Source organism: Hyperolius riggenbachi, chromosome 2, assembly GCF_040937935.1.
Source record: "Hyperolius riggenbachi isolate aHypRig1 chromosome 2, aHypRig1.pri, whole genome shotgun sequence".
Taxonomy (NCBI): domain Eukaryota; kingdom Metazoa; phylum Chordata; class Amphibia; order Anura; family Hyperoliidae; genus Hyperolius; species Hyperolius riggenbachi.
Window position 1 is genome coordinate 259,208,245 of NC_090647.1, and position 16,522 is coordinate 259,224,766.

General features: G+C 43.0%; 1 protein-coding gene across 2 annotated transcripts in view; it reads right to left on the bottom strand.

Annotated features, from left to right (window-relative positions):
- LOC137546284 (S-adenosyl-L-methionine-dependent tRNA 4-demethylwyosine synthase TYW1-like) overlaps positions 1-16,522 on the bottom strand; it is a 246,437-nt gene that overhangs the window by 140,783 nt on the left and 89,132 nt on the right. For both annotated transcript variants that reach the window (XM_068268563.1, XM_068268562.1), the window contains exons 9-10: positions 10,592-10,644; positions 10,084-10,202 (exon numbers count right to left, since the gene is read on the bottom strand). In XM_068268563.1, the coding sequence (XP_068124664.1) occupies positions 10,084-10,202; positions 10,592-10,644 (172 nt within the window). The remainder of the gene's footprint in view (positions 1-10,083; positions 10,203-10,591; positions 10,645-16,522) is intronic.

Consider the following 16,522-nt stretch of genomic DNA (forward strand, 5'->3'; position numbering starts at 1 on the left):
ATTTCTGTATACATGCAGCACGAAAAATGTGGACAAAGATGTTTTTGATAAAAAAAAACCCCATTCAGTCTATATTTATTGGTTTGGGTAAAAGTTATAGCATTTCAAACTATGGTGCTAAAAGTGAATTTTCCCATTTTCAAGCATCTCTGACTTTTCTGACCACCTGTCATGTTTCATGAGGTGCTTAAATTCCAGGATGTTATCAATACCCCCCAAATGACCCCATTTTCTAAAGAAGTCATCCTAAAGTATTCACTGGGAGGCATGGTGAGTTCATAGAAGATTTTATTTTTTGTCACAAGTTAGCGGAAAATGACACTTTGTGAGAAAAAAAAAAAAAAAGTTTTCATTTCTTCTAACTTGCAACAAAAAAAAATGAAATCTGCCACGGACTCACTATGCTCCTCTCTGAATACCTTGAAGTGTCTACTTTCCAAAATGGGGTCATTTGTGGGGTGTGTTTACTGTCCTGGCATTTTGGGGGTGCTAAATTGTAAGCACCCGTGTAAAGCCTAAAGGTGCTCATTGGACTTTGGGCCCCTTAGCGCAGTTAGGCTGCAAAAAAGTGCCACACATGTGGTATTGCTGTACTCCGGAGAAGTAGTATAATGTGTTTTGGGGTGTATTTTTACACATACCCATGCTGGGTGGGAGAAATATCTCTGTGAATGACAATTTTTTTATTTATTTATTTATTTATTTATACACACAATTGTCCATTTACAGAGATATTTCTCCCACTCAGAATGGGTATGTGTAAAAATACACCCCAAAACACATTATACTACTTCTCCTGAGTACGGCGATACCACGTGTGGCACTTTTTTGCACCCTAACTGCGCTAAGGGTCCAAAAGTCCAATGAGTACCTTTAGGATTTCACAGGTCATTTTGCGACATTTGGTTTCAAGACTACTCCTCACGGTTTAGGGCCCCTAAAATGCCAGGGCAGTATAGGAACCCCACAAATGACCCCATTTTAGAAAGAAGACACCCCAAGGTATTCCGTTAGGAGTATGGTGAGTTCATAGAAGATTTTATTTTTTGTCACAAGTAAGCGGAAATTGATTTTAATTGTTTTTTTTTTCACAAAGTGTCATTTTCCGCTAACTTGTGACAAAAAATAAAATCTTCTATGAACTCACCATACTAACGGAATACCTTGGGGTGTCTTTCTAAAATGGGGTCACTTGTGGGGTTCCTATACTGCCCTTGCATTTTAGGGGCCCTAAACCGTGAGGAGTAGTCTTGAAACCAAATGTCGCAAAATGACCTGTGAAATCCTAAAGGTACTCATTGGACTTTGGGCCCCTTAGCACACTTAGGGTGCAAAAAAGTGCCACACATGTGGTACGGCTGTACTCAGGAGAAGTAGTAGAATGTGTTTTGTGGTGTATTTTTACACATACTCATGCTGGGTGGGAGAAATATCTCTGTAAATGAAAATTGTTTGATTTTTTTTTTTTTTACACACAATTGTCCATTTACAGAGAGATTTCTCCCACCCAGCATGGGTATGTGTAAAAATACACCCCAAAACACATTATACTACTTCTTCTGAGTACAGCGATACCACGAGTGACACTTTTTTGCAACCTAGGTGCGCTAAGGGGCCTAACGTCCTATTCACAGGTCATTTTGAGGCATTTGGATTCTAGACTACTCCTCACGGTTTAGGGCCCCTAAAATGCCAGGGCAGTATAGGAACCCCACAAGTGACGCCATTTTAGAAAGAAGACACCCCAAGGTATTCTGTTAGGAGTATGGTGAGTTCATAGAGGTTTTTTTTTGGTCACAAGTTAGCGGAAATTGACACTTTGTGAAAAAAAAACAATACCATACTGCCCTGGCATTTTACGGGCCCAAAACCGTGAGTAGTCTGGAAACCAAATGTCTCAAAATGACTGTTCAGGGGTATAAGCATCTGCAAATTTTGATGACAGGTGGTCTATGAGGGGGCGAATTTTGTGGAACCGGTCATAAGCAGGGTGGCCTCTTACATGACAGGTTGTATTGGGCCTGATCTGATGGATAGGAGTGCTAGGGGGGGGGGGGGGGGGTGACAGGAGGTGATTGATGGGTGTCTCAGGGGGTGGTTAGAGGGGAAAATAGATGCAATCAATGCACTGGGGAGGTGATCGGAAGGGGGTCTGAGGGAGATCTGAGGGTTTGGCCGAAGTGATCAGGAGCCCACACGGGGCAAATTAGGGCCTGATCTGATGGGTAGGTGTGCTAGGGGGTGACAGGTGGTGACAGGAGGCGATTGATGGGTGTCTCAAGGTGTGATTAGTGGGGGGAATAGATGCAAGCAATGCACTGGCGAGGTGATCAGGGCTGGGGTCTGAGGGCGTTCTGAGGGTGTGGGCGGATGATTGGGTGCCCTAGGGGCAGATAGGGGTCTAATCTGATGGGTAGCAGTGACAGGTGGTGACAGGGGGTGATTGATGGGTAATTAGTGGGTGTTTAGAGGAGAGATCACATGTAAACAATGCACTTGGGAGGTGATCTGACGGCGGGTCTGCAGGCGATCTGATAGTGTGGGTGAGTGATCAGATTGCCCGCAAGGGGCAGGTTAGGGGCTGATTGATGGGTGGCAGTGGCAGGGGGTGATTGATGGGTGGCAGTGACAGGGGGTGATTGACGGGTGATCAGTGGGTTATTACAGGGAAGAACAGATGTAAATAATGCACTGGCGAATTGATAAAGGGGGGGGGGGGGGGGTCTGAGGGCAATCTGAGTGTGTGGGCGGGTGATTGGGTGCCCGCAAGGGGCAGATTAGGGTCTAATCTGATGGGTAACAGTGACAGGTGGTGATTGATGGGTAATTAGTGGGTGTTTAGAGGAGAGAACAGTGCACTTGGGAGGTGATCTGACATCGGGTCTGCAGGCGATCTGATGGTGTGGGTGGGAGATCAGATTGCCCTCAAGGGGCAGGTTAGGGGCTGATTGATGGGTGGCAGTGACAGGGGGTGATTGATGGGTGATTGACAGGTGATCAGGGGGGATAGATGCATACAGTACACAGGGGGGGGGGGGGTCTGGGGAGAATGGGGGTGATCAGGAGTCCCCAGGGGGCAGTTTAGGGACTAAAAAAAAAATAGCGTTGACAGTGACAGGGAGTGATTTATGGGTGATTAGGGGGGGGTGATTGGGTGAAAACAGTGGTCTAGGGGGTGGGCAATCAGGGGGCGGGGGGGGATCAGTGTGTTTGGGTGCAGACTAGAATGGCTGCAGCCTGCCCTGGTGGTCCTTCGGACACTGGGACCACCAGGGCAGGAGGCAGCCTGTATAATACACTTTGTATACATTACAAAGCGTATTATACGCTTGTATGGCGGCGATCATGGTGTTAACAACCCGCCGGCGCTTCCGAACGGCCGGCGGGTTGGCGTCGCGGGTGGGCGGAGCCTATTGCCGGCGGATGCGTGCGCATCCCAGTGCGCGATCCCCGGCAACACAGTGTCCCAGGACCCGACGCCAATCTGCGTTACGTGGTCCTGGGGCTGCCACTTTGCAGCCGCCAATGTGCCGTGGGCGGTCGGCAAGTGGATAAAGTAGGGGCTGCCCTGGAGAAGTAGTAAAGCCTCACAAATGAGCAAGTGATGCGAGGTGCAGAAATCTGTAGAATGTTAGAGGAGCATCTCTGGATGAGATCTGAGATGCAGAGGTAGAGCAGTTTAAAAAGAGTACCCGAGGTGATATGCAAGTACAGTACAAAACATTAATAACCAGGCTGTTTTACTAGCTTTATTTTGATGCCTGAAAGAGTTAATTTCTAGGCATGGAAGTGACAGCTTGTGTCTTGTCGTACATTGTTGGGAATATAGAAAACATCGCCGACAAGCAACTTGCACTCAAAATTTTTACTGGAAGAATGCAACTTCTGAGCTCAGGAGAGCAAGAGAAAAAGGTCAATAGCTCATGTTATTTAAACGTATACGTCCAAGGTCTCTGAAAAACAAAAATCCACTTACCTGGGGCTTCCTCCAGCCCCTGGCAGCTGTCCTGTACCCTCGCTGCAGATAGCTCCCGGTCTCCTCCGATGAAGATACTGACCTCGCCATGTCGGCTTTCGGTGCGGCTTCTTCTGCGCTCCAGCATGCGGCTCACTGGTCGTGCTGACATCATCCGGACTGTACTGTGCAGGCTGGAGCGCGGAAGAAGCCGACCTGGTGAGGTCGGCATCTGCATCGGAGGAGACTGGGAGCCACCGGAGCTGTCGCAAGGGCCCCGGATGGCTGCCAGGGGCTGGAGGAAGCCCCAGGTAAGTGGATTTTTGTTTTTCAGGGATCTTGGACGTATCCTTTAAGACTGAGATGCTTAACCATTTCAGCCCGCTGGGATTTTTCACCTTATGAATCAGAGCAATTTTCACCTCCTATTCATTCACTAATAACTTTATCACTACTTATCACAATTGATTGAGCTATATCTTGTTTTTTTCACCACTAATTAGGCTTTCTTTGGTTGGTACATTTTGCTAAGAATTATTTTTTTATAAATGCATTTTAACAGGAATATTAAGGGAAAAAAAAGAAAAAAAATCATTATTTCTCAGTTTTCGTCCATTATAGCTTTAAAATAATACATGCTACCATAATTAAAACCTATGTATTTTATTTGCCCGTTTGTCTCGGTTATTACACTATTTAAATTTTGGCCCTAACACAATGTATAGCGCCAATATTTTATTTGGAAATAAAGGTGTATTTTTTCAGTTTTGCGTCCATCACTAGTTACAAGCTAATAATTTAAAAAATGTTTGTAGTATACCCCCTTCACATGCATATTAAAAAAGTTCAGACCCTTCGGTAACTATGTTTTTTTATTATTGTAATTTTTTTTTCCATTAAAAATTTTATTTGGGTAATTTTTTGGCGTGGGAAATACCGTATTTTTCGGACTATAAGACGCTCCTGACCATAAGACGCACCTAGGTTTAGAGGACAAAAGGCAAGGGAAAAAATATATACTAAACCTGGTGCATCCATGGTGAAGGGGTATCTTGTGGATTATGCCCCTTTGTACCTCTTGCCACCTTGTACCTCGTGTCTCCCTGTGTCCTCCTCTATCCCCCTTGTGTCCTACTGTGTCTGCCTCTGTCCTCCTTGTGTCCTCCTCTATGCCCATTTGTGTCCTCCATTTGTCCCCCTGTGTCCTCCCCTGCATGGGCACAGTGCAGTGAGTCCCCGACATTGTGTCGGGTTGGAGGTTCATATTAGCAGGTTCATATTAACACACAAATTAGGAACTCCCTGCATTTGGACTATAAGACGCAGTGACTTTTTTTACCCACTTTTGGGGGAGAAAAAGTGAGTCTTATAGTCTAAAAAATACAGTAAGCAGTTAATTTTAAAATGTCATAACATGTGTAGATTACTTTGAAAAATATATGTAGTTTTACTATTTGGCCACAAGATGGCAACTTTTATTTTTATTTTATTTAATTTTTTTTTTAAATGTCCTCCTCGCTTTCTGGAAGCATAAGAAGGGCTGAAAACTTTTTTTTCCCAGAAAGACCGCGATCTCTGATAAGAGACCGTCGTTTTTTCTGCTGGGGACTTAGATCAGTGGAATGGGAACCACATTCTTCCCGTTCATTGATCTCAGGGCTACCGGGGAATGGCACAAGGGCACGGGGGCAAGCGCGCCACCGCACCAGAGCAGCCGCCTGGACGTAAGGATCACGTCCAGGCGGCTTAAATGGTTAATAGGTTGTTACAGACTAAAGACAGTAAAACATTCAACCTTGTTTGTAATTGTTTAAATATAAAAGAAAACCATCGGATACTTAAGAAAAAAAACATTTCTAGGAGTAGGATGATAATTATATTTGTTTATCTCATCAGTTTATTCTCACCTCGGCTTCACTTAAAATGTAATTCTGCGGGGGACAGGGAGACTTGTTAAGAGGGGCAGTTGAAGAGGAGTGGCGGTAAGAGTAAACAAACTTGGCAGCTGCATTCATAACAGATTGCAGGGGTCAGTGTCTGGTCATAGGAAATACAGAAAGAATAGCATTGAAGTAGTCCAGATGGGAGATGACCAGGAGCATGGACTAGAAGTTTGGCAGTGGCGGATATTGGCAAAGTTGCAGAAACGGAAGTGGCTGGACCTGGAGAAATTCTGGATGTGAGGAGTGAAGGAGAGTGCCGAGTCGAGGAAGACACCCAAGGCAATAGGTTTGAGGAACAGGATGAATGGACATGTTGTTAATAGCAACAGCGATGTCAGGAAGAGGACTTGACAAAACAGGGTGGGAAGATCACAAACTCAGTCTATTGCAGGTTGAGTTTCAAAAAATATGTTGAACATTGGAATGGAGATGGCGGACAGAGATTTTTTTCTAAAGTGTGGCATGGACGGAAAAAGTGATTTTTTTTTCAGTATTGGGTGGATGATGACCGGCTTGAAGGTAGTGGGGACAATTCCAGTGGAGAGGGAGAGGCTGAACAGTGCAGTAAGTGCCAAGACTAGGGCCGAGGAGAAGGGGTGAAGCAAGTCTGAGGGGTACAACAGGGTTGTAGTAGCAGGTAAAAAGAAGAGCAGCAACCTTATTTACAGTGGTGGAACTGAGGGGAGGATAGGGAAGAGCAGCAGGTGTGGGAGGGTGGGGAGGAGCAGAGGTGGCAAGAAAGCACAGTAGCAACATGGGAAGCAGCACACTGGACACCTCAATGCAGTATTTGTAACTTCTTGTCAGGTGCCATGTGACTGGCTCATTAAATATATTGTCTTAAAGCATTAGAGACCCACATTTGAATCCCAACTAGATCTGCATGGGAGTTTGTATGTTCTTTAAAAAAAAATTGCGTGGGTTTCCTTTGACAGAAAAAAAAAATCCCATTGCCTTGTTACGTTAACAGAAAACGAGCAGAAGTAATAATTATGTGGATAAGAAAATGGCCAATGGAGTGAAAAGGCAACTGAAAAAACATTATCATGCATGCACAAACATGCACTCACACAAACATATTTTACTCATTTCTGCTTCTTCAGAGTTCCACTTAAAGCTTTTGGTAGAAAAATATCATTAGTTAATAATAGGTCATTACACATTCTTTTACTTTGTTGAGCATTTAATTGCTCTGGAAGTAATTACTGAAAACAAATGATACCATCGCAGTCATGGAACAAAAAGAGCATTATTTAAACTGATGTAGTAAATCAACATCCGTGCTCCTAATTGATAAACTTGTCATTTTTTGGAAGTGCAGCAAAAGCCAATGAAACGCTGTTGAAAGATGAGATTGGAGCACAATGAGATATTCTTCAAATTGCCATGGCTATCTGTAATACTAATCAATGTGCCCTGCCAGTGAACTATTGGTGTTCTTATCAGATCTCCTTTATGGCTTGCTCCCAGAATTACCATAACCTGTGAGAGTTACTGTACAGCAGCCAGCAACCCGAGGCCTCAGCAAGCTTCACACACAGTAGCTTTCATGGATAGTTATATGAAATTTGCCCTGCAGCTACTGTCAGAGTCGAAGGATGCTAACTGCCACTCTATTATTTATTAGGCCACAACTTCTTAATAGCGATATGTAATAGGCATTCACACCCTGTAGTGGAAACCAGCCAAGTGAAAGCAACGGTCTCTCAGTGCAAGTTACATGGCATGAATATCAATCTTACATGCAGGGCCGGGCCGAGGCATAGGCTGGAGAGGCTCCAGCCTCAGAGCGCAGTGTAGGAAGGGGCGCACAATTCATTCAGCTGTCATTCCTAATTGTGTTTGAAGCAGAAAGAAATAAGAAAAGGGGATACATGGCAGTGACTGCAAGCTATATAACTAGATATTAAGGTGTTGGGGAGGTTGTTTGCCCTGTGGCGCCTCTTAGTCTAATAGCAATCAGTGTGTGACGGCTGGGGTGGCAGGGATGGAGGGGCGCACTTTGCTGTCTCAGCCTTGGGTGCTGGAGGACCTTGTCCCGGCTCTGCTTACATGCATTGTGATAGCCTAAAGAACACAGCTCTAAACAGAGTGCAAACCCCCAACACTAATTCTGACTGCGTACATTAGAAAAAGCCATGAGTTAAAATGGGAGCAGATTTAGCTGTTCGTAAATAAAGGTAAATTTACCAATACTCCATTATCTTCTTTTTCAATATGATATTGAAAAGTTTACCAATACTATACTAATCACTTCATCCTAACCTAATCCTCACATTACCCCTCCCCTACCTATACCTGACGCTAACTCACCCAGACCTACACCTAACACTAACCTTTGCCCCTAAAACCAAAATTCTAGTCAAAATTACCACTTCCATTACAAGATGTTAAAATCAGAGTTCCGCTATACTGTGTCTGAACTCCGCTGCCTGCCATAGCTGCAATTTCTACAATAGCCTCTGGCAGGGCACAAGTTATCAGGCACCCAAATCAACTAATTCAATTCGGACTTTGTCATGGGGCGATTTCTCTCTGTTAAAGTAGAGCTCCAAGTTGTCTAAAAAGTCACAGCAGCAAAGTCCACATTTTAAAAAAGCATAAACACAGGAGTTGCTTAATTTAGAAAAAGCTATTAACACTGAAATCACAGAAACGGGAATATGGTTTGCTTTTGAATGGGTTAAAAACCAATTGGTTATCATTAATAGAAAATCTTCATTTTATCCTGAAATGTTGGCGCACAAATATTGGTTCAGGTGGCCCAGATCCTGCTTCCACGGCCCTTTATTGTGCAAGACACAGCAACTCATATTTACATTCACCTCAAAGCATTTTTTGTTGATTAACCATTTCACCCCAAAGGGGTTTTTACCCTAATGGACAAGAGCGAATTTCACCTTTCAGTGCTCATCCCTTTCATTTGTCAATCGCTTAATCACACTAATCACAATTAAATGACCTATATCTTGTTTTGTCACCACCAATTAGGCTTTTGGGGGTTTTTATTTGTTTTTAGTAATTACTTTATTTTCTATGTATTTTAAAGGGAAAAACGAGGGAAAAATAAATGAAAAAAATTCACTACTTCTCCCATTTCAACCCCTATAGTTTTAATATAAACACTGCTACTGTACATAAAACCCACACATTTTATCTGCCTATTTGTCCTGGTTATCACACGACTTCAAATTATGTCCCTTGTACAAAGTATGGTGACAATATAGTATTTATAAATCAAGGTGTATTATTCCCCCCCCCCCCCCCAACCCCCACCCCCCACCCCCCTCCTGATCTCACATGCACGCAGGAACGCAGCAGGGAGCAGCAGCACTGTTTGACTTATAAAAATGTCCTGGAGCCGTTAAGAGGCTCTAGCAGGACATTTCGCAGCGCTGCGTAATATGTTGGCGCTTTATAAATACAATAAATAATAATAATTTTAATATGACTGCTTGTCATTAAGTGGTCAACCAATCCTCAGTCAAATATATTCACGGTTTAGTTAAAGATCTTGTGAACATGACTGTGTAAAATAACAGTTAAATTGAGAATCAGAATCATCAGGATTTATTTACAGAGGGCCTAAAAGATCCTAAACAAGGGGCCTGCTATGCCTGGTACACAGCGTGCAATTTTCCATCAGATTTTCTGATCAGTTCTGCACAAAATCCATTGGAAAAATCAATTGGAAACCTGATTGGGCCTGTTGGAAATTATCGCTTTGAGCTATCGATCCGATGGGTAATTGCATGGTGTGTACCAGGCATTAGGGTCCACTGGGCCCACTACAAAAGTCTGATAGCACTTGTACTTAATATCTTAAGTACAGTGTTAATATGCAACACCACTTTCACAAACCCTACGCAGAGTCAACCCATACCCTGCAGTGATGACTACCAAAACAGTGTGGAACAGCTGTCTGCAATTGAATTATTTTGCTCTGTAAAATAAACACTTGGAGATGTGCCATAAGCCAGTGGTTCCGAATGGACCCCAGGCTTACAATGGTATAAAAGTATAGTTTGTATAATTCAAGGGTCCTGATCGGGTATTTGTGGTTTCTTATTGTGAAAGCAAAACACAAATTATTTGCATTTTAAGAATGAAAACTGAAGACTTACACCATAATAGATTATGTAACATCAATTTACGGAAACAGAAAAAAAAACGCTCAAGGCCTACCTCCAACAAAAGACACATTTGTTAGCACAAGCCAGACTGGGCGTTGTTTCCATACATCTGTGACTTTCAATACCGTAGAATGTGTGTTTATAACAGCCTCCTCTGCCTCTCAGCATAGACTACAAAAGGAAAAAAAAAAAAAAAAAAAAAAAAAAGGAAAAATGTAAAGAATTCCATTTAGGACTTTTTGCCCGTAGTAACTAAATCCCCATGCATATCATTATCTGGTTATTTCCTTCACCATATCTGAAATGAAGTTACTTGTTTTCTCTTTGCACATACCATGATATGGATAAACGAGAATCTTCACACCCAATAATCTGTGTAATAAGCTGCATTTACCCATTATGAAATCAAAGAAAGTCTTGGTTCCTCACATTAGTCAGATATCTGTTCTTAATTTTTTTCTATGTATTTTTATCCAGACATTTAATCCCTCTAAAGTAGAAAACATAAAAAAAAAAAAAACGAAATAAAAAAACAAACAAACAAAAAACAACAACACTACCTTCGTCCATCGGCAGAGCTTAACACCTGAATGGCTTCCGATCAGTCTGTAACCTGAAAAAAAAAATGTAAGTAAGAATTTGGTGTAAATAGTTATAAATTTGACAACCAACCATTCTAAATACTACTGGCTGCAAGATAAATTACCTTAAATGTTTATCCATCTACGTCAGAGCTTAAGCAGAAGTAAAGTTTCCCAAGAAACAATTATTAATAATTATTGGATTTATATAGCGCCAACATTTTATGCAGCGCTGTACAAGGCGAGTTTGGTGGTGCAGAGGTCAGGAAAGAGTGGATCATGCAGTAGTGAATTACAGCCAGATATGTTGACCGACAACACTATACACAACGCCAGCTCATACACTGGCGTAGTAGTCCCCATAATAAAAGTTCACATTATTTTGGGTAGAATGCCCAATCAAGTATGATACACAAGGAGAGAGGGTCCTGCCAAAGGCTTACTATGTAGGAGGGGTTGATGACACAAAACGGGGTGGGGGGCTGCATCGAGAGGTTCTCAGCAGAGAATACATACATACATACATACATACATATACACTGTACAGCGCTGCGTAATATGTCGGCGCTATATAAATACTAAATAATAATAATAATAATTTATTTTTTATTTATAAAGTACCAGTGCTGGACATTAGTTTAGGTTACAGACAATATTTAAGGTGACATACAGCAATAAGACAATACAGGAAAACAAGAAAAAACAGATTACTCAGCACAGTAGGAGTACAAGGTAATGCTTAGTCAGTCACTAAATGGGAACATGGAGATTAGGCAAGTTGAGTTCACTCGAATGCATAGCATGGGTGCACAGTAATGGAGGTGCATGATCAGGTCGGACACAAAAGGAGGAGGACCCTGCCAAAAGGCTTACAATCTAGAGGGAGAGGTAGGGACACGAAAGGTAGGGACTAGAGTTAAGCTGCGGGTTTAGAGCACTTGTGAGGGGTGGTAGGCCAGAGTAAAAAGGTGAGTTTTGAGGGCCTTCTTGAAGATGTTGAAGGAGGGGGCTGCTCTAATGGGTGGAGGTAGGAAGTTCCATAGTGTTGGTGCCGTTCTTGAGAAGTCCTGGAAGCATGCATGGGACTGGATGATGCGGGGGACGGTCAGGCGAAGTTCATTGGAGGAGAGGAGTGAACGGCTAGGTGTGTACCTCTGAGTGAGATCGGAAATGTAAGTTGGACAGGTTTTGTGGACAGATTTGTAAGTCAGGCACAGTATCTTGAATCTGAGTCTGGACTGGATAGAAAGCTAGTTAAGGATTCACAGAGGGGAGCTGCCGTGGTGGAGCGATGGGAGGAGTGGATAATTCTGGCTGCCGCATTCATGATGATTGACTACAGCGTGGCGATTCGGGTCATAGGGAGACCAGACAGAAGGGCATTGCAGTAGCCAAGGCGAGTTTGGTGGTGCAGAGGTCAGGAAAGGGTGGATCTTGCAGTAGTGAATTACAGCCAGATATGTTTAGCCAATCAATACCTTCCCGACAGAAATTTGATCGTATAGTGATACATTCCTGCACCGTAATGCAAAATGAATGTCAATAGATTTCAAGATAAATTGATTGAGCATCAGTCGGGAGTCATCAGCGAGAGCTGTACTGCTATGCTATCTGCCAGCTATCCTCCACTACCGCTTCCCCACCCACCTCAAATGGAAATTTTGCAGTAGAAAAACAAGAATTTGATTTTACTTAGAAATAAACTATTGATTTTTTTCCATTAACAATTAATTTTTGTGAATTGTTCCAAATGCTTCTCAACACACTCAAATATGCAAACCACATTTCAATCCCAAGCTTGGTTGGGGTTTTACCCCCCAAACAACAAAAAAACTAAACTAAAAGTATTTATTCTATTTTTCTATTATTTTTCTACTACTGGGCCAAATTACTATTTTACTGGGCGTCTAGTGACCCGTGGATTCTTTTCGTTTGCTGTGGTAAGTTTCAGAATCTAAAGATTATATCAAGTTGCACCTTTTTAGTGTTCCAGCATGTTGTAATTAAAGGGAACCTGAACTGAGTAAAAACTTATTTAAAATAAACATATGAGGTAACTCCAAATGAACATTACATAGTTACCTTGCCATCAGTTCCTCTCAGAAGCTCACCATTTTCTTCTGACAATGATCCTTTCCAGTTCTGACAACATGTTTTCAGAACTGAAATATATCAGTTGCTGTCAGTTGTATATCAGTTGCTGTCAGTTACACCTGAGAGGACAACGGATGTGCCAGGTAATGTCCACGTTTCCCTATGGCTCAATTGGGCGATGTTACAGTTTAACAGTGTGCTGACCAGGAAGCGGTTATGGGGTAATGGACATTTTCAAAATGGAGGACAGAGAATTCCCTTGATCACGGTGGACAAACAGGACGTGGGAGAGGAGAAAGAGTGATGAGTAGACTACACAGGAGGTAAGTATGACTTGTGTATGGTTATTTTGACTTAATTTTCAGTTCAGGTTTTCTTTAAAGAGGAACTGTAACATCAAAACGTCCCCTGGGGGGTACTCACCTCGGGTGGGGAAAGCCTCCGGATCCTAATGAGGCTTCCCACGCCGTCCTCCGTCCCTCAGGGGTCTCGCTGCAGCCCTCCGTGCAGCGGTGACGTCAATATTTACCTTCCCGGCTCCTGCGCAGGCGCTCTGACGGCTCCGAAGTAGGCGGAAATACCCGATCGCCGTCGGGTCTGCTCTACTGCGCAGGCGCAAGTTTCCGCCGCCTGCGCAGTAGAGCGGACCCGACGGAGATCGGGTATTTCCGTCTATTTCCGAGCCGAAAGCAGCCACAGCACCCCCGCTGGAGCCAGCAAAGGTAAATATTGAATCTACAGTCGGGTCTGTCGCCGGCTGTTCGGAGGGCTGCAGCAAGACCCCCGTGGGACAGAGGATGGCGTGGGAAGCCTCATTAGGATCCGGAGGCTTCCCCCACCCGAGGTGAGTACCCCCCAGGGGAGGTTTTTGATGTTACAGAGTCTCTAAGTTTTTTAAAGGGAATATCCAGGCAGGCAAAAAGAAATGACATTTACTTACCCGGGGCTTCCTCCAGCCCCTAGCAGCTGCTATGTCCTTCACCACAGCTCCGCTCTCAGCCGCTGACTCGCGGTCCACGACGGTGCAGAGGCCGACCTCGCCAGGTCATCCTCTACTGCGACTGCGTGAGCGCCGCTGTCAATCACTCGAATGTGGTGCGGAGTGTACTTTGCAGGTGTGTCTGAATCAAACACTTAAAACAAGCATGCAGCTTATCTTGTCAGATTTTTGTCAGAAACACCTGATCTATATGCTTGTTCAGGGTATACGGCTAAAAGTATAAAGGTGGCCACACACACCATACAATTTTTTAAATATCTGTTCAATTTAAGAATTGCAATCAATTTTTCTCACCGATTGTGACATTTCAAAAATATATCCAATGTACCACACACCTATGTTCAATTTTACCTCAATTATGATAAAAATGATTGGAAACGGAGAAAATTGCTAGGGTGTGTATGTTAATAAATTGACAATCCAACACACACCATACAATCTTTAATAGAAATTGAAGAGAAATATCTGGCATTCCCGATCGATTTAAATCGAAAAAAAAAAAACTGGAAATTCGATCGGATTTTTCAGTCGAATGAAAATAAAGCTTTCGAATTTTTCAAGAGATACGATCCTTTTTATCGAATTGCTGTAAAATCGGATCATTTTATTGTATCGTGTGTGGCCACCTTAAGGTGGTTTTACAATTTCATTCTGTATGTAAGCCTAAAGCTACGTACACACATGCGACAACGATCGTTCGTTGTCAACGACAAACGAACTTTTAATTGACGAAAGAACGACCTACGTAAAGTTAGTTTTAAAAGGTGTGTAACGATCCCATCGTTAGAACGAACGTTACATCACGTAAAAGCACCTATTGCGCCTGCGCATAAAAATGAAAAGTTCCATGGAGAAATAGTGAAATGCGCATGTCAAGCCTAGTACGAATGACCGTTTCCAACGATGTACTACTTTTGCAAACGATCGTCGTCGGGAAAAATCCGCCAAGCTAGATCGTTCGTTTTTAACGATCTAGCTCGTCCGTCGTTAGACTTAATGGTCGTTGGCTGCTTTTTTTTTTTAAACGTTCGTCGTTTGAAACGATCGGGGAACGATCGTTTCAAACGACTATAGTCGCATGTGTGTACGCACCTTAAAGGCTAGCACGTATGTCCTGACAGACATAGACTAATACAAAGCCTGCATGCAGTGAGTTAGAATAACGCAAACAGTTAAAATGCAGTACTGTGAACAGGTCCATAGACTTGTATGGGCAGTAAGCGGACATGCAGAATTATTCTGCAATGCAACTGAGCACTGTAAACTAGCCCTAAGAGGTAGAGGGATCAGCAGGATTGAGAGGCAATGTGCATGCTTTAAAATGAAATAAATGTCAGACTCCAAATGTCTCTTACTTCAGGTTCCCTTTAGGCTGCTTGCACACCAAGACGTTACAGGCGCACGTTAGTGCGCCTGTAACGCTCCCCCAACGCACAGCAATGTAACACAAGTGGGCTGTTCACACAGCCCACGTTGCGTTACATGTAACGCTGCACGTTCTGTGCAAAGTGCAGCATGCTACGGCGTTGGAGCGGCTATAGCCGCGTTAGACTGTTTGCACATGCGCAGTGGGGGGCGGAGAGGAGGCGGGGAGAGCCAGCTACAGTAGCCGCGCACATGGCTACTTAATATTCACTGCACTGGCGGGCGCTGATTGGCCGGCGGGACCACGTGATGCGGAGTGTCTCGCTCCGCATCACGTGGTCCCGCTGGCCAATCAGCGCCACTCTGGGAGATATTATGGGCATCGAGCAGCCTAACGCGGCTCACTCTACCGTCGGCTTTTGCAGCACCATACGTTGTGTTAGGTGCACGTTATGCGACCTTAACGTGCCACCTAACACAACGTCTTGGTGTGCAAGAAGCCTTAAGATACTCAAGGTAAATAGTACCTTGAATGCTCAAGTTCCCAATCTCACAGAAAGTAAATATATAGAATATACAGCACTTATGTCTAACTTTTGCCACATAATTTCAGGATTGAAAAAAAACAACCTATAAGATCTGTAGCATTAAATAAATTTTCTTAACTTGGTTTCCTTTGTTATGCATAGCAGATACTTAAAAAAAATTAGCTGCCATCTGTATTTTTTTGCTGACCGAAATGTTTGATTAGGATTTGATAGTCAACCAACTGTAAAGCAGCTAATTGGAAAAGTGTTTATACAGTGAAATAATGGATGGTAAGAAGTAATTTAGAAGCACACTGCACACTTCATTAGATAGTTGTTGTATGGTTTCTTTAATTAATGTGAGCATAAAATAATGAATTTTATCGTCTGTTTTTTTCAATCCTACGACACACAAAGAAGAAGCGGATAAATTAACAAAATAAAAACAAACAAAACAATATACAAACACTACAACATATGACTGAAGTTAATCTCATTCTTCTGAACAAAAAAAGTAGTTGTTGGAAGTCATTGTCTGCAACACAGCTATCTCTACAAGTTGCCACCAAGACAACTGGCAACATGTCATTAAATTTCATTTTCATGACATGGAAGCTGCCTGCATTCGTTAGCCTTTAACATTTCACACACACAAAAATCAAAGTACCTATGCTGCTAGGAAAACGTTACAGCAGAACTCCAGACATTACACTGTAAACAGCCTGAGTGCTGCCTTGAGGCTATATCAAAGAAATACTATTGAATATAAAGATAAAACCAAAAATTATTTTGTTAAATAAGAGAATCGACACTTTTTGTCTAGCTGGCTAAAATGTGCAGTATTGTAAGGGCTGTGGCCTGCATCCTGCTGTTCTGCCTCAACTCACAACTGGAGCAACCCATCGGTGGAAAAAGCTCATCCAC